The sequence below is a fragment of the Acanthopagrus latus genome, chromosome 10 (assembly GCF_904848185.1).
Source record: "Acanthopagrus latus isolate v.2019 chromosome 10, fAcaLat1.1, whole genome shotgun sequence".
NCBI classification, from domain to species: domain Eukaryota; kingdom Metazoa; phylum Chordata; class Actinopteri; order Spariformes; family Sparidae; genus Acanthopagrus; species Acanthopagrus latus.
This window is the reverse complement of record NC_051048.1, coordinates 6,669,858-6,697,794: the sequence shown is the minus strand read 5'-3', so window position 1 is coordinate 6,697,794 and position 27,937 is coordinate 6,669,858. Positions and strand designations below refer to the sequence as shown.

Sequence of the window (27,937 nt, the reverse complement as noted above, 5' to 3'; positions counted from 1 at the left end):
GAGAGGCGTGCAGGAGGGGGGTGGTGGTGGTGGGGGGGTCCTGGAGGAGTGGACAGCACGGGCTTCTTTAACTTCTCTCTGACTGAGCACACACACACACACACACTCTCTCTCTCACACACACACAGGACTCCCTCTCAGCCCTGCACATGCGAGAAGAACAGCAAACTGTGCTCATCCGATTACATAATGACCCAGTAACAGTGAGCCAGAACCGGTACTGCCAGTGCCAGTGTGCTGGGAGACACTGACTGACCGCTGGTTAGACCTCAGCCGGGCCTCTCTTCTCCTGACGGCGTCTCACGTTTGTTTTTTTCTTTTCTTTTCTTTTCTTTTCTTTTTTAATAGCAACAAAAAAAAAAGAGTATGAGATGACAGCGACGTAGAGGGACCGGCAAAGAAAAAGCAATGTGATGTCCAAGTTCTCCAGCTGTCAGCAAGTGCGCGTTGAGCGTCCTCTCCTTTTTGTTTTGTTTTTTTTTGCCAGCCTTCTTTTGTCACTTTCTGTCTTTTTCACATGTCTGCAGCACAGCGAGGCTGATCGAACCGTGACGTTTTCAAAGTGAACTCCTGTTACAAGTCAGCAGAAAGGTGAGCGACTCAGAAACACGTTTTAAACCACGAGACTTGAAGGATTTTTGATTGAAAAGTGAATATAATCTGACATCTTATTTGACTTATGTTCTTGCAAAGTGTTGGTGTGGTTACTCTATTCATTTTCCTACTGTACAGCTGTGTTTTGGTCATCTTGTGTCACTCAAAATCTGTCTGTCTTGGTGCACTTTTATGTCTTTACCTTCCTGTTTTGTTACTTTCCTACAATACCGCATTCTGACATCCCAACACACACTTGTTTTTGGATGTGTGCTCATGAAATATAGTCGTTTCTTTATAAGGATTGTAATATGAGGAATTAACAGGTGCCCTGTCTGGCTGCGTGTGTTGTGTTTACAGTGCGGATGGATGTTAGTTAGGATTACAGAGGAAGTTGACAATCTGAAGTCTGTGCCACTGCATCTGACTGCAACACTGAACTGTCTCGGGCTATATTGTTGCATTTGTCGCAGAAAAATCCATAAAATCATTGAAGATTTAAAACTGACAACTTGAATCTCAACGTCCAGCACCTCTCCTGCCTGCTTACCAATAAATATACTTTGTCTCACAGCTACACTGCAAAAATTCAAAATCTTACCAAGTATATTTCTCTTGTTAATACATCTCTGATACGCTTAAAGGGGCAGTATGTAGTTTTGGAGAAGAAATTCAAACTCGGAATTTTAATATTTACAATATTCATGAGGTAATAATGTGAACACTGGAAAATAAACAAGCCCTTCTGAGGAAAATAAGTCCCCAGAACACTTACTGAAGCTCGAAAGTTGGCAGGGTCTGCCATATGTAAACAAAGTCAAGCAGTATGAAATGGTCCTTTAAGGCCAGTTTGTTTATTCAGTTTATTCAGTCATTAAAGCAAAGAGAGTTTGTTTCTTGAGTTTCTTTAGAGAAGAAAAAAAACAAAACGTAAATGTAAATCTTTTCCCCAAAACTACAGAGTGCTCCTTTAACACCACAATAAGTGTATAAAGGATAGATCTCCTTGTCTAACTAACTTGTCCGTTTTTTTAATCAACTTATTGTTTAAAAGCGTGAGCTAAATATTTAGATGCAAAACAGAAGGACAATCAAAGTTGTAGTTCAGTAACTGAAAGTAGCGGAAGATATTAAAGGGCTTGTATACAACACGCTGGAAAGAACAGGTGGGATGGCGTTGAGGAAACCAGTCCTCATCAGCACCACAACAGCAGCAGGCAGTCAGATTTACGGTCGGCGAGACGGACATTTGGCCACAACACACTCGGGTAAAGACGGTAAAAGTCAGTCCTGAATTACAGCATATGCTGGCCAACGGCTGCTCCCCATTGTTTAATTTAGGTCAGTGTCGTAACTCTCCAGCTACTAATTCTGGGCCGAGGAAGTGAAGGCGAGTGGTGAAGGGAAGTGTTAGATTTAGATGGAGGATTGGACAGACGGCTGGACGCAGACGCATCCAGACGAACGTCTGATCGTCAAGACGACGGCTCACATTTACTTCCTGTTGTTCAGTTCAACATGTGGCTACATGATTATTGCAATGCAGGCGATGCAGTGACAACAAGACAAATACAATATAAGTTGTGGTGGCGACAACCCTAATTCCAAAATTGCTGCATGGAACATGACATAATAATTCTTTATGACGTATACATAATTGGAAAACAGTACAAGAGGCAATATATTCGCTGTTCGACCTTGCCAATGTTATTGTTAGTTGTAAATATATGCTTATTCTGAATTCAATGGGAGCAACAAGTTACAAACTGTTGTGGTAAATGTTAAAGCTCTTAGTGCACATCATTGGGGACTAATTAGTCAAGAACTTTTTATAAGAATGTTTGAATCTAAAGGTGTCGGTATGCTTGAACAGAGCTCCCTTTTCTCTGATGTGTCATCAACCACACACACAGGCATGGAAAAAACCTGTTGTCATGGAGAGGTGTGGTAGTCATGCGAGTGGGGATAACGGCAAACAGTTTTTGAAACGCTTCTCTGATGCATATGTTAAGTTGTTGGTCCGCTTTTTAGTCTGTTCTCGACCCCGCACTTCCAAGTTTGACGCTGTGAGTACCCTTTAGTATCACTTCTTGAAGTGTCCCTTTTGTGCTGTAGTACAAACAGTCAGAAAAGTCTGAGCTGAGGGGCTGGTTGGGTTGATTGAACTGGTCAAGTATTTAATGTATGTAAATGACATAACATAAAGATTTAAAATGAGCTTCATCTCTTACGTAACTGTTTCTTTTTCTAAACCTAACTTAGATTTCCAGCCTAACGCTCACCAACCCATCACTGTTTGACAACCTTAACAACGGTCCAAAAACTCACATAATGGCTAATATATCATGACATGCGTAGCTTTTGTTAGCGAGCTGTATTTTGAAAGTCTAGCTGGACGTTGCGCATTACGTTTAACTTGACTGCATCCAAAAGCGACGCTAGAGGGGTAGTGAGGGCATCGAAGTTTAAAGCTTTCACAAGTTCGGAGTTGGAAACGTTGCCTGAACTGAGGCGGCTGGAGCTCAGTAGGTAGACTGTGTCGTCGAGTAACTGAAAGGTCACCGGTTTGAATCCCCCTCCTGCATATCGTAGTATCCTTGAGAGAAACACTGAACCCCAACTTGCTCCTGATGAGCAGGTGGCATCTTGCCTCTGCTGTCTGTTTGACCATTCAACAAACATCTGGTTGAAGCATACTGACACCTTGACTTCTTACTACAATATAATGTAATCAATGCAGCAGTGACTTTACTCCTAAATGCAATTGCTTATGTAGAATATAGTCAGTCCTTGTGTGTCTTAAATGTGGACGTGTGTTACTAACTTTCAGAAATATATACGATGGGCTGTCTGATCCGATCAGGACGGCGACTTTTTTTTCCATACATGCAACAGTGAGGCTAGTCAAAAGACAACAACCAGAAATGCAACAAACTACAAAGGAAGCTAGAGAAGAGGCTCTCTCTTAATGGATTTGTCTGAAATCATTCACTGTACGCAGAGAGAGAGAGAGACACTGACACAACAGCAGCTCATTTGTACGCCGATGCGCGGTGCTTGGCTTGGCTCCGGTCAGTTTGGGGTTTTAGCGACGTGTGTTGGCTGAGCAGAGGCCTTCTTGGCACGGCCCCGTGTTGATGTTTAGACAGCCCTTTCAGGCCGGTGCGGGGCTGCCGTGGTGTGGACAGTGGTCACAGCCATTCAAGTCGCGCTGTATTGAGTCTTTTCAGCGCAGTGTGCACTGGCTGCTGGGGCTTCTTTATGGCTGCGGACACTGGACAGGGGCACTGTGTGGAAGGGATTACTCTCTCCTCTGGAATACTAATGACCGCCTTTTGTCACAGATCTGTTTCCTCCACCTTCGCTCCGCATACCCCTTCCTCTCGCTCCTTCATCACCCATTTCTCAACCTCTTCCTCTTTCACTCCTTTTGTCACCCGAAACCAATTATTCTCTCTCTTTTGCCCCCCGCCCCCCACCACCCCTGCACAATGTCAAGCACTGCATACTCACACACGATCAAACGCACACACACACACCACGCATACAAACACACACTCTGACGCTCCGTACCGCTCTCCTCTCCCCGTCTAAGTTGCTCCACTCTTTCACTCACTCGCTCACCCAGTCGTATTTTTCAATGGTGGCTTTTGTCCCTTTCATCTCCTCGAAAACAAAGGATTCTTGTGCGCGCAGGACAGAGGGAAGGAGCGGGATGGAGAGCCGGACGGAGAGGAAGAGATCCTAACCTCGAGTGTGGTCGTCGAACGAGTGGAAAAAGTCATTTCACAGGAGAGGGAAATAAATCAGCGTTACTGTCAGCGAGACTCACACACCACTACCGTTTTGGCTCGGATGTAACTTCTGTGTACATCAGGCAAGACAGCTTACTGTCAGTACTGTTGAAGGATAAAAGCAGTAACCTGGCCGAAATATTAACGACCAATCTGCATTTCTCCGCATCTGGAAATAGTGCCAATAAATAAATATACATTGTCACTGAGTAACTCAATGCCCAACTGTTTGACACTCTTTTTTTGCCTGTTTTAAAATCTGTGGATTAAATGACACAAACGACACAAGTGTATTAGAGTCTTTCAGTTGTTTTGGTTTTACTACCCACAAATGTATAGTTCGCCTTCGTCAAACACATTTCCTGGCCGATGAACCCACTGTGCACTACCTGTCCAGCACCAAATGAAGATAAAACTAATTTTGTGTCGAAGTGCAAGATTTAGTATCTAAAGAAAGAGATATTTCTAACACATCCTCACTCCTGAACAGATGAATAGGTTGATTGCCGGTGACTCCCAAAACATCAAGACCGTTGCAGCGTAACAGTTACAGTCCTTTCTGACCTTTGCCATATGGTTGCAGTTGGGTTAGGTTTAGGAACTAAAATCTGAGATGTTTTAAGAGAGGAGAAAAACCACCTGAAGCAATTTAAGTAGAAAAGTCTGCAGAGATGGCGTTCGTATGACACTAGCACGCCCCTTGAACTGGGAATCACAGCCAAACAACAGCCAATCAGCTCGTTGCCCTGACATTATTCAAAAGTGAGGTTATTCAGACATCAGACTTTCAAATCTCATTTGTGCAAGTGATCTGTTTTTTTTTCTTTAAGATTTGACTGGTGAATCTTTACATGCACTCTTTATGTCCTGATGATGATTGAAGGTGAAGTTCTGACTCCTCTTGACTTGTTAGCCCAGAATAACTGCAAGGGGGCGTTGTCAAGATGGCTGCCGTGCAGTGAGACGAAAATGATTTTACTAAACTTAGGTTTAGGAAAAGATTGGGTTTGGGTTTTGGGTTAAAATAAGCACGATTCTTATGTAATGTAATAGGCAACAGGTTTGCTACAACAACTTTGGAAGGTTATAATATGTCAACATTGTGTTTAAATCTTGTTGTGCTGCCCATACGTGGCCAAAATTATCAGTTGGTACTAAACAGTCTTCAATTGGAACAAATAAGACTTTGGCCACAGATAGGATCGGGAAGTTGGAAAGTATTTGGAGATGGATTCACATATTTTTCAGGGGAGTTGTTGATTAGAAGAAAAATACAGACCAATAACAGCCTGACCTGTAAAAAGTGAATGAATAAATCAACATACGTGCTTCGGTTAGCAGCAACATGTCATGTGTAAGCTTCTCGCTTTGCAAACCAAACATTCCTTTGCACAATAAATGGTATTGTTTGGCGTTCGAACTGTTCAGAAAGGTCTATATGTCCGATACACGAGTGTGTGTGTTTACTGTATGTGTAGGCAGGAGCTCTGCGGGGTTCAGAGTTCAGCTGGAGATGGACACGGCCAATCACATGGGCCTCCTCTTGACCCCGCCTCCCTCCCCTCCCTCCCCCTCCATATCTTAGTATTCAGAGCACAGACATCAACACAGATCTCTATTCATTCACTCAGTGTGAGCTCCAGCGTGGAGAGAGGGGAGAGAGAAGGGTCAGAAAGGACAGGAAAGGACAGAGCCTATCAGATCGTCTTGGTTCGCGGCCTTTTGTTTGTGTTTGTGTCGTGTTTTTAGTTTTGTTATGTTCGCTCCGGAAAGCAGAGGCAGCTTGTGACAAAAGGGCCATTTAGTAAACAGCGAGTGAGATCGAGGGAGAGGGAAAGAAAAAGGATGTGGAGAGAGAGAAAGCACGGCCCAGTTGAGGGTAAAACTCCACAGAGTGGACAGGGAACGACTCAAACAGTGACAATAAGTGTCCGTGGCACCCGAGGGTGGGCTGGCGTCTCATTGTGTCAATATAGTGCTGACCCTTTGAGACCCCTCCCGACACTTAGACACTGATCCATCTCATCCCATTATTATCCGACACGCATTCACTTGGCACGTGTTAAATGACAAGAAGCACTTAGCTTGAGGGGAATGACTTCATTCAGGTCGGCCATAACATATCTGATTAATAACAGGGCTGCAACTATTGATTGTTGTCATTGTTGACTGATCTGATTATTTTTTCATGAATTTGTTAATTATTTAGTCACGAAAACCAAAGATGCTTGACAAATTGCTGCAGGTCTGTCAACGACATTCATTTCCAAAACACACCCAACATGTTCTCACGTCCAACTCGTCATCTACGGCGGCTGTGGTCGGTGGCCCAAAGCTTCAAACTATGGTGCTCTACACGCCCTTCTGGCGTCACTTCTGCAAGGTCAGGGCAGAAGATAGCGAAAATAACCAGGCAGTGACTTTCAAAATAAAACTTGCTGACATGTATTTTACATTTTGAGTTCCACTGGGCCTCTCCACTGGTACTTTCGGCCACGCCAGGTCAAAAGGTGCAGCACTCATGGCCAAATCATACTGAGTCAAGCTGGGCCAGCACATGTGCATGTAAAAGCCCCATATGTGTCACAGTTTGGTTGGGTTTAGGCAGGGTTTAAGCTGGTTCAAACAAGCCAGCCTTGCCTTACAGTTACAGACGGGATCCTGAGTGAAAGGCCAGTGTTTTTTCTATAGAGTGCTGTTTTCACAGCCTCCCCTCATCAAGGAAGGCCTCTACAAGGTTTAGAAACATAATTTGCTCCTATGTGCCCAAAAAGGTGTTGGATGGAGCTGAGGCAAAAGCTCATGTTTTTCCACACCAAACCAGGAATATAATTTCTTTATGACACATATGACTCTATGTGAAAGCTTAAGATTGGAACTAAGGGGGCCTAGTCCGAACAGCCTGATACCAAGCGTACACAGAAGTCAGCTTACAGGAGTGCTCACTGGCTTTCTCTACAGTTTCTTACAGCTGACAACTTGTGAAAGAGCACATCCAACAGAATGCACACCTGCATGTCACATCTGGCACAAATGCTGTAAGTGGGGTCTTTATTCATGTAAAGACAGGCATTGAAGGGTAGAGTATAAAAGCAGTTTTCAGCAAAATAGAAGAGGGTGGTCCAGTGGAAGATCTCAGCGTCCTTGACTCACATCGTTTTCTTGATCTTCACCATGTGGAGTAACAGCCACCAGCGTCTCCTCATCGCGATTCAGTAGCCGCCTTGTGCAACCGACACGTGAATGTGCCTGCACGTTCAAGCTTTTAATGTGAAAGAGCAGCTGTGCCTTCATGCTGAAAGGAGGCTTTTATTTTGACAAAGCCAGCTGCCTCCCGTGAAAGGGGGTAAGGGGCCTTAAATGGACCACCGTGGACAGCTACAACACTGTCCAGTTGAAAAAATGTGCCTCTAATCCTCTTCTTCTTCTTCTACTGTTTCTTCTTCTTCTCCTCCCAAATGTTCCACTCTGTCATTTTTCTCATTCATGCGGTGATGAAATGTTCTCGCTTTTATCTGTTTTTCACACATCCTGCACCTTTTCATGTGGACTCACCTGCTGTTCGCCTGATCTCTCCGTCCAGACAGCCCAGTCTCCTTCCTCTCCTTACCTCCTGTTGTCTCCTCTTTCTGTCTCCGACCCCCCTGCAGCGCCAGCCATGACCTCAGCCACTCCACCCTCCTCTGAGGGCTCCTCCCCTCAGAAAGTGTGCCACTCCCAGACGCAGACCGACATCACCAAGCCCCTGCTGGGCTCCACGGGGGGGACTGGAGGTGCTGGTGCAGGTGGAGGAGGAGGAGGAGGAGCGGTGGCTGGAGGGCCCAATGCTCTGCGACGGAGGCGCCGCGTCCTCTCCAAAGACGGACGGAGCAATGTGCGCATCGAGCACGTAAGCGGACGAGGGGCGCTGTACCTCCGCGACCTCTGGACGACGTTCCTGGACATGCAATGGCGCTACAAGTTCTTCCTGTTCTCTGCCACCTTCGCTGGGACCTGGTTCGTGTTTGGTGTGCTTTGGTACCTGGTGGCAATGGTGCATGGAGACCTGCTGGGTAAGAAGGAGGAGATGCACTGTAAAATCTAACAAAATGACTTTACTTACAGAGTGAATTGTGTAATTTATTCTACCAGACATTCATGGTCCCCAGAGGATGAGGCCCAATGACCGTGGTGATCCCCTTTCCTTATTATCGGTCGAAAATATGTCATGTCTTGGTGCTGATCATCAAATTTTAGCATGCTAACATGGTAAACTAAGACGATGATGGTAAAACTACTTAGTATTAGCATTTAAGCATGGACATTGTGAGTATGTAAGCATGCTGATGTAACAGTTTAGCCCGAAGCAAGGACAGCACTGTTGACCAAACAGAGGAAAACTAATACAGACTGAAAGATATGACTAACTGGTATTGATCATACACCTTGTCAGCCATCCCACAGGTAAATATAGTCATTTAGAAGTTGTGTTTATTGTTGTTTCAACCACATAATTGAACAATTCAGATAAAGTTATAAAACACCTTTATAACTGTTAGTTAAACCAGATGGTGCAGAAGGCCTGGAGGCCATGAAAAAAAAGTTGTTTCTCTTGGAGTACTCTGTGAGCTGAAGAAAAGTATTTTATGCTTAGAACTGATTATAATTGAGTTAGCAAAGATCTTTGAGGGCTCAAGTTGGAATCGTGCAATGACAAAAAAGAAAAGCCTGTACATGTCTACTGGCTTTTGAACCCCATGAAGGACAAGCACTTTCTTGTGAATGAGTACACAATGAAGACACACAGGAATACTAATTCTCAGTGCAGAAAGAGCATGAGAAAGACCTGGCAGGACACTGAGAGGGAGGACAAAATGTTCCTTGGTAATTTGTTTACGTCCCCGAACCCAAGATCCGCTGTTGTTCCCCTCCGTTCTCCAGAGTTCGACCCCCCCTCCAACCATACCCCATGTGTAATGGAGGTGAAGACCCTGACAGGAGCCTTCCTCTTCTCTCTCGAGTCTCAGACCACAATTGGCTACGGCTTCCGGTGCATCACCGAGGAGTGTCCCGCCGCCATCGTCCTGCTCATCTTTCAGCTGGTCATCACCATGGTGATGGAGATCTTCATCACGGGAACCTTCCTCGCTAAGGTACCGGTGGGGGGAACTTTTGAAACTCTGCAGATAGAAGCGGAAACTATGTCGAGTCTTGCAGCGATTAAGTGTCGTAAAGCTCCTTTAAATGTATGGAAGCTTCTCTCCTTTAATGTTGGAGTCTGACATAGTCGGAGGGACTTTGTGGTGCGTTCAGGGGCACATCTTAAGCTTTGAAATCTACAGCACCGACAGGGAGGACATGGTGCATTCAAGTGCATGACATCTACACTCAAGTGACCTTTAGGGTAATTTGAAATGGGAAAGTTTTTTTTAAAAAAATGTATAGACATATGCGTACATCTGTCGTAACCCTGTTGTTCTTTCACTACAGCACTTTAAGTAATCAGATGTTTAAATAATAATGACGTCCTTTTGAAGTTGTTTTACTTTTAATATTAACATTTTTAAATAATTAATAACTGATAGTGTGAGTGATACGTTTGAACACCTGTGAACGTGGCTTTAGGTGTTTAAGGTTTAAAGTGATAGCGATCATTATATCGACTGTGGCATGTTTCCCTCCTCTTGTAGGTCGCTCGTCCCAAGAAGAGAGGTGAGACGGTGAAGTTCAGTCAACACGCGGTTGTGTCAAATCACGAGGGTCGGCCCTGCCTCATGATCCGAGTGGCCAACATGCGCAAAAGCCTGCTGTTGGGATGCCAGGTACTGCGTGCATTCATTCCTGTCTGGGAGCTTTTGTGAGAACGAAAAGCACTTTTAAATATGCTGCATTGTCAAGTATAAGCAAGCACTGTAGCCTGCTGGAAAATGCTTTTATGTTATGAGTCACATCCTGTTGATCAAACCCTTTCAAGCTCTTTGAGTGCTCGCTCAACAGTAGTGATATAACCGATGAGAATTATAGTAAACGACACAGTCAGTGAGCGAGCAACAGTCGGTCGTAATCTCAGTCGACTCTAATGAAGATACCGGCCATTGCAGGTATTAAACCTGAGGCCTTTTGGTTACAGGATGCCTTCTGCAACCTCTTGGCTGCATTTACTGACTCCATCTTGGCTCCCAGGTGACGGGGAAGTTGCTTCAGACGTCCCTGACGAAGGAGGGCGAGACGGTGCGGCTGGACCAGCGCAACGTGCCTTTCCAGGTGGACACGTCCAGCGACAGCCCTTTCCTCATCATCCCCCTGACTTTCTACCACACCATTGATGAAAACAGCCCCCTCAGGGCCTGGGCGGCAAAAGGTAGCTCGAGGCTCTCGCGATAAGCAGCCAATGTCTCGATTCGAAATGACAGCTTGAGGACAACTGTACGCGCATTGTTAGAATAACTGTGTGTTTGTACATGTAGGTGTGCTGGTATTTACGGTCATGCGCTGCACAGTCGGGCTGGTTTGGCACCGGAGGAGAGGGTTTCTCCGGCTGGAATGTGTGTGAGAGAGACGGCCAGAGACACCCCTCATTAGAGCACAATGCCGTACAGTCCAGTCCGGGGTGCTGACACGAAGCCCGCGCAGATCCACTTACAGCGGCGCGGAGCTCTCAGCGCTGAAAGCCTCAAAGGACTTGTGATCGCTGTGTTATTTATACTCATCTACAGTAGATGGCTTCTTTTCATTTCCTTCCATGGTCTCACGTGACATGATTTTTATGATTTGTTATTATCTCTTCCAGTAATGCCTGTTCTAAGTACCAGCTGTGACGGCTGCCAGTTTCTGTTGCCGGCTTCCTGCCGTTGCTTCATCTGGGCTTTTTTTCCTGTCATGAATCCAGGAAGTGGAACCTTAGAGCACTCGCACACAGAGCTAGAAAGAGACCGCAGATCTTTGTCAGTGTGTGAGCAAGTCAGCAAATATTCACAGTTTATCTGATGTCATTGTGCTGGTGCTGTTTCTGGAGCATCATAACTAATGTTGCCCCCTGAACTTCATTTTAATTTTACGACGGTGTGACAAAATCCACTTGTGGTGCAAGCCCACACAGCTGCATGGGTCACGTATAGGCAGTAGGCCAATAGTCTCGTCACCTCTGTTTCTGACTTGAGTCACAATGGTTAAGCCAATACACAGATTTGGCTTTGTAGCATCACCTTGTCTCATTGCCTCTCTACACTCCGCCAACAGAGACTGCCTGTGGACATGGTTTATATCGCCTAAAAACTGGCGATCGTCTTGAATGATCTGTTCAGTATAGTGGGTTTGGTATCTATCTTGTTAATATTAGTACTGGCAAAAAATGGTCGACCAACAAAAAAAAATGGACTAAAAGGTTGTTGATTCAGTTACAGTTGCCTGTTTCTCTGCGTTAGCCCTGCTGACAGACTGGAAACCTCTCTGGCAGTCCGATGTGATCTGGGATAACAGCTCCTTGTAATTCTGTACAGGATAATTACATCTAGATCATGGATGGGTGGTTGACTGCTTGGATGGGACATTTTAAATAGTTAGGACATACATGATAGTACTCATGACTGAGCACACGTCTGTGCTTGAATAGAGCTTTCCGGCTCCCTGCAAAGCTGTCTTTATGTTCTCAACATAAGTACTGAATGAATGGGACCTCCAGTAGGGAACAGCCTTGATAGGAACATTAATTGGTTTCTAGTGAAACAGTATGTGAATCTTATTGACATTACGTGACTATAAGTCCGGAGGCAGGACACTGTGGGGCTGGTCTATAGAAGAGGAAGCTGAGCTGAAACCACTGAGCTTGATTATCAGCACTCAGCACATTCCTCTAAACCATGCAGATGTATACGTACCACGGCAGCACACAAACTCGGTGTTGTGCACACTGCGAGGAACACCAGCGATGACTCATTCAGAGGTTTTAATCCCCGTAGAACTGAGGGATCTCGAAACCGATGACAAAGAAGGTGCTTGTTGTTGGCGGAAGGTGGGAGGTGAGAAACAGGTTTATAAACGGGTCAAAAGAACAGGTGACAGCAGAGCCTGGAACAGCAGGAGAGTTTGTAGTTAGAGGATTGTGGAAGACAAAAAAAAGGTCTTGAAAATAATCATCAGTCATCCTGATGATTTGGTTTTATGATCAATAGTTGTGGAGGGCAGGGCGCAAAGAGAGGAATATTGCAAATATTGACTCGTGCCCAAAAAACACTTGCTAGCTACAAGCTATGTGAATGTCATACATTCCTTGAAAACCAACCCGAAACAGTAAAATACAGTCTGTTTCCATTTCGACATGTTTTCATGTTAACTTTTGCTAATTAGCATAAAACATGACACATAACAGAAGCTGTTTGAAATGTAATCAGTGTTACACCTATCTGGTCATTAACCACAGTTCAGATTTTGACCTGATGCTGGTGCTACATGAAAATTAGTTGGATCATCACAGATGTTACAATTGGTCCTGACCTGTGACGGGAATGTCCTACAAACTTCATGGCAATCCTTCCAGTAGTTGCTGGGATAATTCACTCAAACACACACATGTGAAGCTCCTGGCGGTTCTACGGGAATCACAATTCATCGCACGTGAACCCTGAATGTCTGTGCAAAATTTCACCGCAATTCATTTAATAGTTTTAAAGATACGTTAGACCAGATTGGAGGAATGACCGACATGGGCATCCCGAGGGCCATGCTTTTTCAGATTACTTCACAAACATAGCTGAGGCTTTCGCACCGCCCATTATAGGCCGATATCGAGAATCCCTCCACCAAGTTGGTTGCAGTGTGTACAAGCGGTTGCGAAACGTGGTGTTTTTTCCCCTGGTGGGAGCGTTACTGGGTCTGGGTTAGGGTAAGGACTGTTTAGACAGATGACAGAGTCTGCATTCTGAGTGAGGCCTGTTGATGCAGGTGTGTGCCTGTTTCAGCGCATGTGTCCTTTGTGTTGTTGGGGTTGTGTGTTAATGAATGAATGAAAGTATGTTCTGCATTAAACATATATATATGTATATATACTACATGGATGATTTGGAATGGAGCCCCTTAAGTGTTTGTATATGTGTGTTTTTTTTGTGTGGTGGCTGCGATCTTGGAATCTGTCTGTATGTGGGGAGTTTTCATGTTTTGGAAATTTCAGGATGTGTGTTTGTGTTTGTGTGTGTGTGTGTGTGTGTGTGTGTGTGTGTGTGTGTGTGTGTGTGTGTGCGTGTGTGTGTGCATGCACGTTTTTTGTACATCTTGCCTCACACACATATTTGACTGGATGAGTCAATCTGTGACCGGGACATGCATTCTTTGAAAACCTCTGTGATTGGACCACTGAAATACAGTGCAGGCTGAATACAACAATTCAAACCCCTCATGGACAATGACCCAAGACGACTAAGGCCCCGGTCACACAGAGACTCATCGTTACAAGTGCATTCGCTTTAGCCTAGAAAAGCACCTTTTGGACATTCAGTCATCATGTGTAATTAATGTGAACTCAGGCTGGAGAGAAAACAATGGTTTTGCTGGCAGTGTGTTTTTCCAGCGATGCGTGATTGGTTCCACTCAGCTCTGTGGAGCATTTGAGCTAATTTTAGGTCTCTGTTGTGGTTTTCTGCCCAACTGACGTCTCGTCAAAAACTGTGTTTCCAACTGTACCAGCCAGCTGTTTCAACGGAAACGCTCTAAAAACCTACTGTACTCTTATCTTCCATCATCAAACAGGAAATACAGCATATAGCTGGTGAACACAGTGCAGAATATTGTAGCTAAATAGCCAGATAAATCCTTCAGTAGAGTGAATGTTGGGCTTAAACTTGTCAGGCTGCAATCAAATGACTCAAAATGAATGAGAGTGTTGTTATATGTTGGCTAGATGCTTAAATAAGCTCATAAATAGCACTGATTACTTTATTAGTTGATAATTCAGTATGTTGTGTTCTCAGTTTATTATGCTGCCACCAAGTGGCCAAAAGAAAGGCTGTTTTTTTCATATTCCTCTACTTTCAGGTTGTTGTTTTCTTGGTTTGCTGTTTAACCTCAAGTCTCTTCTGTCCTCCAGGTGGTGGCTGGACCGACCCAGAGCTGGCCGACTTTGAGCTGCTGGTGATCATGAGCGCCACGGTTGAGCCGACCTCGGCCACCTGCCAGGTCCGGACGTCCTACCTCCCAGACGAGATCCTCTGGGGCTACGAGTTTCCCCCCGTCGTCTCCCTGTCGCCCTCTGGAAAATATGTGGCCGATTTCGCCTTCTTCGACAAGGTGGCCAAAACCAAAACCCCGCCCCTCTTCAAGCAGTCCCTGCCACCGAGCCCGCCGTCGCAGGCGTCACGTTACAAGGGTGGCAAGGAGGACGGGAAGGACCCCGAGAAGATGCGACTAGAAGAGACCTACAGGGGGGAGGAGAAGGGGCGAGAAAGGGGACGCATGAGAGATAGCAGCCCGCTGAGTGTGCGTATTAGTAACGTGTGAGGGAAGACAGAGAGACAGGAAGCGGTTGTGGAAAGTTGATGTGAAACTGAGATACGGTAAAGCGAGAGGAAAGAAAGAAAAAAAAACAACAAACAAGCTGCTCAACAGTCACTTAGGTAACACAGCTCCCTCACTTGTACATGAAACACTCACAATACGCATATATGTACTGTGGAAAGTTGAACACCTTGGCCCCCTTAACCACACACACAGACACGCCGCCAAGGTGCTACTGTAACCACAAGTCTGTAGAGGACACACTTGAGGATATTTGTGCCTGCAACCAACCCTCGGAGAGAGCAAGTCACAGGCTCAACATGTACAAATGTACAGCACCAAATCAAGTCATCCATGTTCTATACTTACCCGTGTTTGTATTTTTTGGAAAGAACTTGGTTTGATAACTGGAGGATACTCAACGCTGCAAAAAAATCTCCACCCGTCAGGTAATTTCCAGTATGTGTAATTAAGCCCAGTGGGGCCAGAAATAACTCCACCTGCTTCCAGTAGAAATCAACATGCGTGAAGAGTTTTCGCTAAATGAGTGACTCATTTAAATGTGTCTCAGTATACTGGTACTGACCAGGATGTTTAAAAAGGAAATATCGATATTATGTTTAATGATACAGATCTGTTTCCATACTCACTTCGTCTTAGCTTCCAAAAACAATGGCTAAAGAGTGCAATGTGTTAACTATTGTTTTCTTGTGACAGCCCTAGTCTCTCTCTTGAACCAGGCAACGATAGGAAAAGTCTGATTTCAGAAAATAGAAAATGCTGGTATCTATTGGAAGCAGGTTAAAATATTCTCACCATACTTCCCGTCCAATTTTAGGAAAGTAAGAACCCGGTTATAGGCAAACTAACCTAGCGAGAGGATTTTTGCAGTGTACTTGAAGGTCTGACATGTTAATCACTGAATCAGAGTACTGTCTTTTTTTCTCCTTTTGTTTTTAAATTAATAAAATACCTGCAACAGGTGGCGAAAATACTGGAACCATATTTTTTTAACAAAGTTTTTAAAGGAATGTATCATATTATTATGTACCCAGTAGTTTCTAACAACCTCGTTATGTGCTGCGCTCCGAAAACATTGCGGCATCTGGTATGAATGTTCTTTTTCTCGTTGACTGGGCTAAATGTCTTTCGTAATATTACTAAACGCACTTTAACTTGAAAGAAAAGCGGCATTTCACACACAAGGGGAATAACTGAACTAACTTTAATGCACTGTAATACATGATTTGAACATTTTGTAGTTATGTTTGGGGCTTGTGATGCGTTTTTCATGCTTGAAAATGGGTACTGTTGTGAGTGTGATAACACGGTTTGTATGAACTTTTTTGTGAACTGCCTTACATTTCATGTACAGTATGTGCGTGTGTGTCAATGTACCTCTGTACAGTGTATAAACATATTTTTCCTACATTCTTCATTTCTATATATACTGACATCTGACACACAACTCCACATTTTAAATATACCATATTAACTGTTCTTAATGCACAATGTTATATCTGTAATGTACAGTCCACTCATCTTTTTACTGCTGTAATATTTTTATTTTTTTTTATATATGGTGGTAATGAAAGTACCTGTGGATTCTGCCAATGTGTCTAATCACCTGCCTCCTTGTATTAGATGAGCACATATATTTGGCTAAAATGACATTTTACTCTCTATAGAAATGGCGACAGACGCATCAAAATTTAATCATATTATGGTACCTGTTCAAAGGGACTAATTAAGCTCCTTAATGTTAGTGTTAAAAAAAACAACATTTAAATTTTAAGTAAATTAATCAGGAATTCATCAAAAACAATTTAAAGATATATATTTATATAAATATATAAAGATAGAGATAGATTGAATCCTTTTCTTTATTTCAAGGCTTATTTGTTTGAATGGCCACAAAGCATGGTATAAAAAATGTAATATATGATATACGTGATGATTTGTTACAAATTTGTGATCTTGATAATAACTTTGAGATTAAGTGCCATGGTTCAAATGAAGTCCTTATCTGCTCCAGATGAGCCCTTTGAGAACATTTATTATGTTTCTGTTTCACAGTTTCACTGTCTGGTGAGTGGTTCTGCTTTTTTTATACTGTACAGCCTGCTTTATATTGATCATGGTACTCAAAGCTCATCGGTCTAACTTTTTAAGTAAGCACTTTTTAAGTGGCTCTTTTAATAAATGAATTATTTACAACACGTCTGTCTGTGTTTTCCATTTAAAGTAAATGGTTCCTGTTTTAACTGCTTCCACAGGCGAATGATACAGGTGAAAGACTGAGGACTTATGGAGTATTTTATATTATTGAGCTTTTAATTGCAATAATTTCACTGAAAGGAGTTCATGTTTGTGTGTCGGTGGCCAGCCTGGACAAAAGGACGTAAAACGAATTAAGATTGTTGTAGATTAAAACTACAATTTATAAAACAAGAAGATTTCCATATTATCACTGAACTGGCACCTTTTTATCCAGTGTTAACCTAGCTAGACTTAGCCTAAAAATGGCAGTTTAAATATCACAGTAACTAGCATTTAGCTAATAACAGTAGCCTAATGTTAGCTGAATGCTAAGTTAGCTACTACTAGCTAAAAGCTACTGGAGTTGCATTGCAGTTGTAACAGGGATAGCTGTTAAAAAGCTGTGCTAGCATGTGAGACTTCATTTTAGAGAAGCGAATTCTTAAGATATGGCCAGAATTTTAGTTTACTTAGGTTAACACACTAACCAGTTAGCCAAAGTCCATCCTTATTAAATTGTCCGGATGTTCAAATTCTGGCCATATTGTACAAATATACCCTTTAATGCTATGAATAAAGTTAATTAAATTGGTCAAGAGCAGTTTTAATAAAACCTATTTTCATATATAATGAGAGACACAAATAATAATCCAGTTAAATGTAATATTAGTGAAAGTTGGGCTATCAATAAAAAACACAGATTACACCTTTAGTTTCAACTGTTGGTTTATATCGGTCATTATCACGGTCAGTGCCGGATAACGGCTGTGAGGGGCGGGCAGGTGCGCACGGGCGGACCGAGGGGGCAAAAATGGCGGCTGCCGGATGTCGGGTGGTGTTCAAGAGAGGCAGGAGAAAAAGAAAGAAAACGGCAGCAGGTAAGAGTAACAACACACGCTTTCCCGGACCTGAGGTGAGTATTTTCGCTCGGTGTTAGTGCTTTGTGTCTGTGTTACACTAAAGTCTGGGAGTTAGCAACGGAAAATGTGTAGCAGTTAGCCCTCAAGCTAGCGCAAATGACGATGCTAACGGCTTAGCTTAGGCTAGAGTAGGCTGCCATTTACCTCGGTACTATGATATCTTTGAGTTATGTAGCTTCTGTGACTGCCAAGCTAGGTAAATAAGTGATGGACTCGTGTGTGAGTTTGGATATAAAGCCAGATAGGCAACCGGTAAAGCTTCAAGGGTCCTCTGAAGAGGACTCCTGTCACCGCTTGACAGTTTAACTGGAGTTCATTTTAACTGGCGGGGGTCCCCCACATAGACCCCAGATGTGCTGGGGGTGTGGTTTGAGAGTCCCGTCTGGAGAGGGGTGTGTTGCTCCCAGATCCACCTGTGACACAAACACCTGTATCGACTGTTGACCATGGCTCATAGAAAAGCCCAGACTTGTTTCTCACTCTTCTCGGTGTATAACGATGAATATCATGGAGGTTGACTCCCCCTCCCCCTTCACAGGGCTAGCGAGTGTGTGTTTTTCTTTTGTGCTACTGTATTGAATAGTTTTTGAAGCACCCACGTTTAAAAATTGTGTTTGTGTTCCCCACTTGTCATCATTTACAACCACCAAATCAAACCAGGGGCAACACACCAGCCCTGTGTTGCATCAGACAGCAAATCCAACCTATGTCAACGTATGGGATCTCCGTGTGGAATAGTAGTGTTCAAGCTGCATCAAAATGAACATACAATATACATGACTTGGATCGATGAGCAGGGTGATTGGAATGTTTTTTCCTGGTTAGCGGACATGGCCCAGGACCCCTCTCCAGATGGGATTTTCAAACCACACCTCCAACATATCTGGGAACACCAGTTAAGCTGTCACAGCGGTGACTGAGAGTTGAGCCTCTGCTGCTGTCTGCAACTGCCATTTTCTCCTCGCCAGCTCTCCCCGGGATTGAAATGTAACTGTGAGTAAACTCTTATTTTTGTCTTTTCTTGGTTGCATATGTGTTCAAATAAAATTGCCTCAGTGTGCCCACTTAATGTGTAACTTAGCAAAGTGAAGTGCTGTTTTTTTTTTGTTTTTTTTTTTTTTTTTAATAGTTTGGTATTTTCATGAGCTGTCCAAAAAATGTTATTGTCTGTGAACGTGTCAGCTGCAGTCAGAACTCACCAGAGTTATTACTTATGAAACAGCACTATTGAAAGTTGCCTTTACTATATCATTTACTGCTCAGATGTAAATAGTGTTCAGTAGCATCATGTCCTGTCAGAAAAAACAAGCATTTAATGTCATGTTTTTGCATTGGTGCATTTTACTAGAGTGCCAATATGCAGCAGTATTTCATAATGGTACTTTGGCAACTCCCCATGAAAGTATACAAACATGGTATATGCAAAACTGACCACAGTCATCCTCGTTTAATTATAACCATGGTGCTTTTTTTTTCTTTTAGGGTCTGGCTGTAGTTTCCGTTGATTCAGAATCCCCAGTGATGATGTCATCTGCAGGTAATTTTTGACTCATAATGTCACACATAGGTAATTCACTTTCAGTAAATCGAAGGTGTTTTTTATGCAGTTTGTTAATGACCAATTGTACTTTTTAAATGTGTCCTAGATACAAAACAAATATCCCTGCCTGTCTGGATGCAAGGCTGTCGATTATATTGTCCTGTTAGCTGTGAAAACCTGCATCACCCACAAGAAACCCCCACAGTCCACACTGCTATTCACAGCGAAACCCAACCCAAACCAAACCCACAGCTGACCTACAGGTTTACAACAACCCATGTGCGCATATAAGCACGTACGCAGGCAGAGAGAAGGAATGATTAAAGCAAATTAGCAAAATCTCAGCTTCTGCATTTACAGTGTAAGAGTGGTAGTAATTGCAGGAGAAAGACTTGTCAAGTTATGATCCATCAAAATTCAGCTATGCCAGCCATTTGACAAAGGCATTCAATCTGGTTTATCTGATACATTGTCTTTAAAATGAGGTGAATAAGGGACATAACAACATCAGTTTTGGGATTTGGAGCCTGTGGGGGTTTCACTCAAATGAATTTAAACAAATTACGTGTTCTGTTTCATTGGAACCAGATTTTTTTTTTTTGAAAGTCACAGCTGCAGTCTGCCATTTCCTGCCCTTTTGATGAGAATATCTTGCATCTGCTCTCATTGCATTGCTATATTCATAGGTGGCCGCACCAGTCAACTACATGCACAGCTTTGTTTCCTGTCAACAAGTTCATATTCAGTTACATTACTTGCAAAGAATTGTGAGGATTGACAATGCTCCTTCTTCTGAGTTGTTGGATTATTGCAGGTAAGACACAATACAAACTCTTATCTTTTGTATGTTTTATGAATTTCAGAACCAGTTCGTAAGTTTTTGTAACCATATTACACTTACTATGTTGAGTTGGAAGAGCTTAAATCGATTATTTTTTTAGTATACATCCATGTTTATGACATATATCAAAACATACTTGTATCCACATTATTGCTGAATGTAACATGTAATATGTTGTATTCTATGTGTATCTTCCTTAAATTATATAATGGCTTGTTTCCTACCAGGCATTACAGCAGAGGAATCACCAGCAGAGGACTCACCAACGAGGCACTATCGCCTGAAAAACAGCTCATTTTGTCTACGATTAGGGAATTCATCGCAATTTAAAAATATTGTGTGGACTTTTAATAACGAGGTGATTGTTTTAAATCAGGAAGTCAATAGCCACAAAGACACAATGGAATATAATCCGAGTGACACGTCCTTGTGTATCAACAATGTCACTGAGACAGACAGTGGCACCTACAAAATATCATTTGTCAATAGTCAAAATAAGTACTCAACGAAGACCCACGTCCTAATGGTCGAAGGTAAGTTCTATATAGTTATTTATCTCTAGTAGGTGTTTTGGTCTTTTTGGCCAGTAGATTTCATCATTTAAGATTGCCATGGGCGATACAGAGTTTCTTTACCTTCCAGTGTTTATGTAAAGACCATCTTTAAGATTCATGACATGAACATATGACCTGTAATGAAGCTAACCCACCCTTTTAAATGGATATACTTTTTTTTTTTTTTATTGTGACTTCAACCACGTTCTTCAGTCCAGTGAAGGTCACATACAAATCTAAGCAAATTTGTAGTCCCTATTCATTTTCATGTTAGTATTTCATGTTTTTGTCCTCTTGTTTCAGCTCTTTCAGTTAACCATGATGTGAGTTTTAAGGATTTTATGTTTTAAAATGCTTGATAAAGAATGTAGCTCTGACCCTTATGTAAATGTTGGTGTGCTCACAGCTGGCTGCTAACATAGGCTGTATAGGCTGCAGTTCCTATATAAAAAAAAAATAACAAACCCAATTCAGTTTTACATGCATATATAGTGGAGACAAATGTGCACTTCATGTTGTTGTGAATTATATACTCTTGTATTGAACAGGAAGCTACGTGTATCTGAGGCCTTTGAAAATATTTTGTTGATGCTGTGATTCCTACTAGTTGCCACCAGAGAGTGCTAAATGATCAAATGCCTTTAATCTATATTACCTGCTTGGTTGTGTGTTGTTGCAGACACTGTTCCCAGACCTGTGATCAGGATATCAGCAGTGCACTCCAACCTGTCTGCTGGATTCTGCAACATCACAGTCAACTGCTCCATCGGGGATGATTGGATGTGGTCTGTCTGTGCTGAAGACAGTTGCAGAACATATCAGAGATCATTCGGGAACATTAACATCACCATTACTCCTCAGAACAGATCTATTGTCTGCAGTGGCAGTAACCATGTTAGCACAAGCAATGTTTCTGAAAGCACACAGGCAGAATGTAAGTATAGTGTGATGTTTTTAAGCTGAACTTCAATTCCAGAAATTATATATTAATTTCTGTATTTTTGGTCATTTTTGGCCATGACGTAATCATTTTAAAAATCCAGTTGTCGTTACTGTCTGCTAAAATGTTTCTTAATCTTTTTTGCAGGCTTTGATAAAGCTAATTCTGAACCAAAAGAGACACCACAGCCACTCAAGTGGATAGTGATAGTGTGTATAGTGTGTATTGTGTGTCCATTTATTCTGCTTTTGGCTATAGTGCTCTTTTTAACAAGATACAATCGCCATCAGGTAAGCCAATTTTGATTTTGATTGTTTAATTCAAAATTTTGATATAATTTTGAGAACGTGAACTTGAATACAATGGTCGTTCAGTTTGTCATATATTTTTCAATTCTTCATCATCTGAAATTGATTTTGACTTTAGTGTTAGGAGGTGTCTTGTCAAAGTATGTGATGTTTTGTTTTTAAAGATTAAATACATATTTTGCTGCATTATTTTCTGGCACAGTCGTCTCCTCCTCTGCTAATGGATAACCAGGCAGTGGAGGCACAGCCACAACCTGTACCCAGAGTCTCCTCCTCATCTTCCAGTTGTGCTGAGGCCTCGTATGAAAACGTAAATGCTGGACAGACCAGCAGCCCATCCATCATCCCAGCAGAGCAAAGTCAAAACATAGATACCGTCTACAGTTATTTACAGGCGCCGAAGGTGACTGCCTCTGGTGCCAACAGTGACAGCGCGGAGGTCCGAGTGGCATCGGCTACACAACCTGTTACTCTGGATGAGGTGGGACAGCCTGCCCAAATTGACACAGTGTACAGTGTGTTGCAAAAGCCAAAAAATCTGAAGTCACAGCACAACCAGTAGTTTGAACAAGAAGCCAAAGAGATGAACCGGACAAGTGAGAGAAGCCTGTTGCAAAGCGAGCATGCTGATATGGACATTTATGAAATGTTTACTGTAAACTGGAGGACGCATGCTTACAGATTATGCAGTTATTTTTGTGTGTTTGTTGTTGTATATGTATTCTTGCAAGAGAGGTAGTGAGTCTCATGCAGTGTTGACAAGTTACCCACAAGTAATACTTGAGTAAAAATAAAGATATGTTCAAATATTAGTTTGGTAAAAGTGAAAGTCAGCCACACCAATTGTACTTGAGTAAAAGTCTGAAGGTACCTAAAGAACCTGACAGTAAATGTCCTTAAGTATCAAAAGTAATGTTCTTGTGTTTAATGTACATGACTCTCAACAGTAAAGTATACATATATTTACATGCATGTATGTATGTATATACTGTTTACTGGTATTTGACCGATTATTGGCCTGGAGTATTATGAGATCCAATATTTAGCATTTTTCCGATTATCGAAATCAGTGTATGTTTTATTTTTTTTGTGGATAAAATAAATTCATAAAAAATGCACTTTGTTGGCTGTGATACAGTATGCAATCTGCAAAGTAAAACTAGAAACTAAAATCCTATAATCAATTCTGAAGAAAGGAAAAAGTACAATATTTGCCCAAAGCCAGGAGCAACACTTGTAAAGAGACGATGGTCTGTCATCGTTAGGAATGCTGGGAAATTGGGAGACATATATGGTGACTGAATGTTGTGACTCTATGGTGGCTCTTGTCAACATTTGTTAGAATGGTAAACTTTGTGTATTGAGCTGGAAGAGTAGACACTGTGTTGCAATCCCTGCAGTGAGTCTATGTTTTCCCACAGATTTTATTGTTTGACTCAGGAACAACTTTCTATCCATATCAGGCCGACGGGCCGGTCTTCTACTTGGTATCTATTTATTCAGTGTCACTATTGAAGTAATGTTCCTCTAAGAGTGTTGAAAAACCTGCAGCACCCAGCTTTAACTGAAACAGCAGTACAGAGTTGGAATATATTGTTCATGAAGAATTTGTTTACATCAGGTTGATGAGTAAGTCAGTCAGTGTACTTGATAGACTCCAGTCACTGTGCAGGTGAAATAAAAGCTTTTTCCACAGATCACCACAGGGGGGCGTCAAACCACACTAACTGATACTGACACAATGCATGTGCTGCTTTTTACCTCTGAGACGAGGGCGGCTGTAGTGAAGTCCCAGGATGTCAAGTCAAGGTTACCTGAGAGCCTCATTCTCAAAGAGTTGTAGTTCTCTCTAAGTGATAAAACTCTTCATGTTCTTTGACTCATTCTCAGCTGAAAATGTCACCCTGCTTTACTCTGCAACTGAATTTCTACCACAAGTAAAAAAAAAGGTGGAAAAAATGACACTTCTTAGGTGTGAATGATGACACTGTCTAATTGTTGGTATCTCAGCACCACGTCTTTATGTGTGAAACTGCACTGGAAACACTAATGCTGATGAGAACTGGCTTTGTGTGTTCCTTCTCATGCTAAGACATGCTATAGTTTGTTTTAATATTTTGTCACTTAAACTGCATTAAATGCACAAATATGCGGTCTGACGTGCAATGATTACCGTTAATGCCACTATTTCTTTTGACATTTTTTGTGACCAGGAAGAAGAGACAAATTGATATATAATGTTAACTAATACTGCCTATAGCTGAATAAATAAGTTTGCAACATAATGCCTTGTTCAACACTTTGATGAATAGTGTTGGGGAGGTCACATGATTTGTGAGGCTGCACAGAGAGAGACAGTTTCCTTCCTGATTTAGATTGGATCATCCTGTAGATTACTGCTGCCTCAGTTGGGAACATTTTATCAGAACATTCAGAGAATTGTTCAGTTTTAATCACACAATTTAAAGGCAGTACTGTAGAGGAGAGTGTCTCCTCCCCCAGCACAGGAACTCAGTCTCACTTTAGGGTGGTTTTACCACAACTGCACCCACAGGAAGTGACTGAGCTCGGAGAAAAACAGAAATAGTGTCATGAACAGAAGTGAGCATGCAGAGTGCAGAGAGCCCTTTCTCACAGCTCCGCTCTGTAGCATCACCAGTACTCTGGCTCAGACTTCACACAGTATGTCATTTAGCAGCAGTGAAGTGATTTAGCTCTCTCTGATGGTGTCAGTTTACAAAAAAAATTAGGAGGACCAATATCAGTTTTCAAATCTGATTTTGGGAAAATACTAAGAGAGAACAGTCAGGGAAAACCCACTTAAATTTAAAAGACAGTGGCATAACAGAGGTCCACCCCAGGTAGAGACAAATATAAGTTTTAAAAAACAAGGAACATTTCATTTGTGATGAGTCTCAGTTTAATAATGATGGCTCTCTATGACCTACATGGCAAAAAGGACCATCAGCGAGAAGACTGTAGTTATTCCGAATGCAGCACAACTCAAACTGTATCAGAAATTGATTGAAGCCTCTTGTGATTCACCTCTGTACATTTTCTCTCTGAAATAAGGTCCCATGAGGTCGACCAGAAAGGGCCTCACTTCACCTCTCTATAATAAAGGGTCTAAATACAAGATACAAGAACTGTTAGATGGCATAACATATACAGAGAAGATAACAATAAAATGTTAGTGTGATGTAATAAGATTTAATTCAACTGATCTTATGTTTCTTAAATGTGAAATAAGGATGAGGAACAAACCTTTGCAAAATAGATGAGCTGATAATTTATTCACAGTGGACAGGAAATGTAAATGTGTCAAAGTATGCTGCGGTCAACATCACTGCAGTTGTTTGAGCTTTGTGTGAAAGGGAAGAAAGAACAGAGTGAGAACTGCACTCAGACGAGGAAGTTGATGAAAAACTCTGCTCTCACATTCACAGAAAATTTAACTTCTCTTTTCTTTCTGCTGCATTTTTATTAATACGAAGTAGGAAGTTTGATCAGAAACAGAGTGACAGTGTCGGTGCTGGATGTGAAGATGGGGCACACTCTGCTCGCTGTGCTCGGGTTATTCTGTGAGTACATCTGTGACTTTCTATGTGATGTTCAGTATTTATATCAGTATAATAGTTGTGCAGACATGACCTTTGTTGCTGATTTGTCTTGGTTCAGATTGGAGGATTATGTTAAGTATATTACTCAACTAGTTACTTTTACACTAGTTTTGCTCACATACCTGGACAATGCATGTACAGTATATGATCTAAGGTATTATGTATATAGCTGTGGAATTACATGTGTTGCCTATTTAACTCATCTCTATATATTGAAGAGTTTAAATGTGTTTCCCACCTCTGTAGCTGTGTAGCAGAATATCATCAGAGAAATGTGTGATACTGTTGATTGATAAACAATAGTTGCCACTGATGAAACTCCAGCTGGATTTTGTATTTGATTCTGGTCTAATGAAGTTTTCATCTTTATTTTAGTGCTGAATACACTCCTGTACGGACATGCTGAAGGTGACTAGTTATCTTTTCTATACTGACTGATTATGTTTGTCCTATATGTCTCCTACTGTATCACTCTTGATCGCTTGTTTTTGCGGTTGTGTTTTTCCATATATGTTTCATTTTACTCAGTGCACATTATGAAATGACTGGATTAGTGCTCAGTTGTTAAAGGAAGCTAGTTGGAAAGTGGAGCTCTGCATGATACCACTGACTTCACACTGGAATAAGTTTAGTGACTGTAAAGCTACTTTAGTTTGTGTCACTGAAGCTGTGTAGAAAAAGCTGTTCACACTTGTTAGAAAGATCAAATGAACAAAACCTTATCTAACATAATACAAATGATGAGTCTGTTACCTATTTGATCATTTTAACAGAGCAGAATTATAGAGAAGAAGATCACTCTGATGAGTGGAACAAACCAACAGGTGATACAGTCTCTTCCAACAGTCTGTCACTGACTGACTCATGTTGGGCAGTGACATGGTGTGTTTGCTGCCTCATGCTGTGTTTCTTGGTATTACCTCTGGGAGCTGCAACAGTCACAAGTTGCCAAATGCTTCACAAACAGATGGCTGACAAATTATAAACCAAACTAAAGTGTCTTAAATAATCTAAGTAGTTGTAAGTCTTTGAAAAGTACAAACAGTTTCAAAGATCTTTGGAATAATTTCTGTATGTCTTTAAAATGTATCACTCTATCTCCATGTATGAGCAATAAAATCACTGTTAACTGTATCCAGCAGCTCTGTAAAGTTATTGTTACTATCACCAAGTGTAGCAGCAACAGTATTACTTATTTATAAGCCATGTTGATACAGTCATGTTTTGCACTGTGTGTGAATGATGTATGATAAACTCAATCTTGTTTTCAGGTCCTGCAACTTAAAGCAGATGGCTCAGAGCACTTAATACACTGCAGCTTAAAAAATGCTGCAAATAGATGAAACTTGAGCAAATAAAGTGAAGTTGACATTCTAATTCTAGATTTCACAAACTGATTTCATTATTTCAGATATTGGGTACTGATGTACATACATCAGCCTTTTACTACTAGTGGTCTCTAGAAATGTGTTTAGTACTGAAACATATTTATCTTGATGTGAACAACTTTTCTCTGTTTTCTTGTGTTTTCTGTACTTGCAGCTGTTTGTGGTGTCAAAATTGTTCAGCACGAGTTCATTGAAACAATAAGTGTTTTCATTGTGTTATGTAAAAATGTAAAAACATTTTTGATGTCATGTCCATGACAGTCATTTCTTTATTTTATTGTGTTTCTAAACCAAACAGCAGGTAGAAGTAAAGCCACACTGACAGCAGACAGGACAATCATACCACTGGGGGGCAGCGTGACACTGACATGTTCTGTGGAGGATCCTGCTGGATTCAGATATGAGTGGTTCAGACAGACGTCAGACTATTCTCGGAAAACTTCTCTTCAGACCAAAAATGTTGAAGAATCATACAGAGTTATCTCACAAGGAGGCAAATACACCTGCAGAGGATGGAGAAGAGAACCATATGTCGTCACACCTGATAGTAATGAAGTCATCATTTATGAAACTGGTGAGTTTAGTATTTTCTAATGGAATAAACAACCTACAGTCTTTATGTTCTTAAACAATGTTCAGAGTGTGAAGAGAAAGTAATTGTAAGTCATGTTAGTCCAGTAACTCTGATTTTTCTGAAGGAAAGAGGGAAACGAGA

The 27,937-nt window shown here is 41.8% G+C and overlaps 2 protein-coding genes across 2 annotated transcripts in view; both read left to right on the top strand.

Annotated features, from left to right (window-relative positions):
• Positions 1 to 64: 64 nt before the first annotated feature.
• kcnj10a (potassium inwardly rectifying channel subfamily J member 10a) lies at positions 65 to 20,386 on the top strand. The gene is made up of 9 exons (XM_037111132.1): positions 65 to 591; positions 8,039 to 8,440; positions 9,309 to 9,520; positions 10,058 to 10,189; positions 10,551 to 10,728; positions 14,446 to 17,989; positions 18,857 to 19,024; positions 19,514 to 19,568; positions 20,258 to 20,386. The coding sequence occupies exons 2-6, from the start codon at positions 8,047 to 8,049 to the stop codon at positions 14,853 to 14,855; spliced, it is 1,326 nt and encodes a 441-aa protein (XP_036967027.1). The 5' UTR covers positions 65 to 591; positions 8,039 to 8,046; the 3' UTR covers positions 14,856 to 17,989; positions 18,857 to 19,024; positions 19,514 to 19,568; positions 20,258 to 20,386.
• Positions 20,387 to 20,617: 231 nt separating this feature from the next.
• Positions 20,618 to 27,937, top strand: part of LOC119027748 — a 116,255-nt gene continuing 108,935 nt past the window's right edge. The window contains exons 1-5 of the mRNA XM_037113180.1: positions 20,618 to 21,900; positions 22,054 to 22,196; positions 22,417 to 25,795; positions 26,210 to 26,242; positions 27,521 to 27,796. Of these exons, the coding sequence (XP_036969075.1) occupies positions 25,759 to 25,795; positions 26,210 to 26,242; positions 27,521 to 27,796 (346 nt within the window). The 5' untranslated portion in view covers positions 20,618 to 21,900; positions 22,054 to 22,196; positions 22,417 to 25,758. The remainder of the gene's footprint in view (positions 21,901 to 22,053; positions 22,197 to 22,416; positions 25,796 to 26,209; positions 26,243 to 27,520; positions 27,797 to 27,937) is intronic.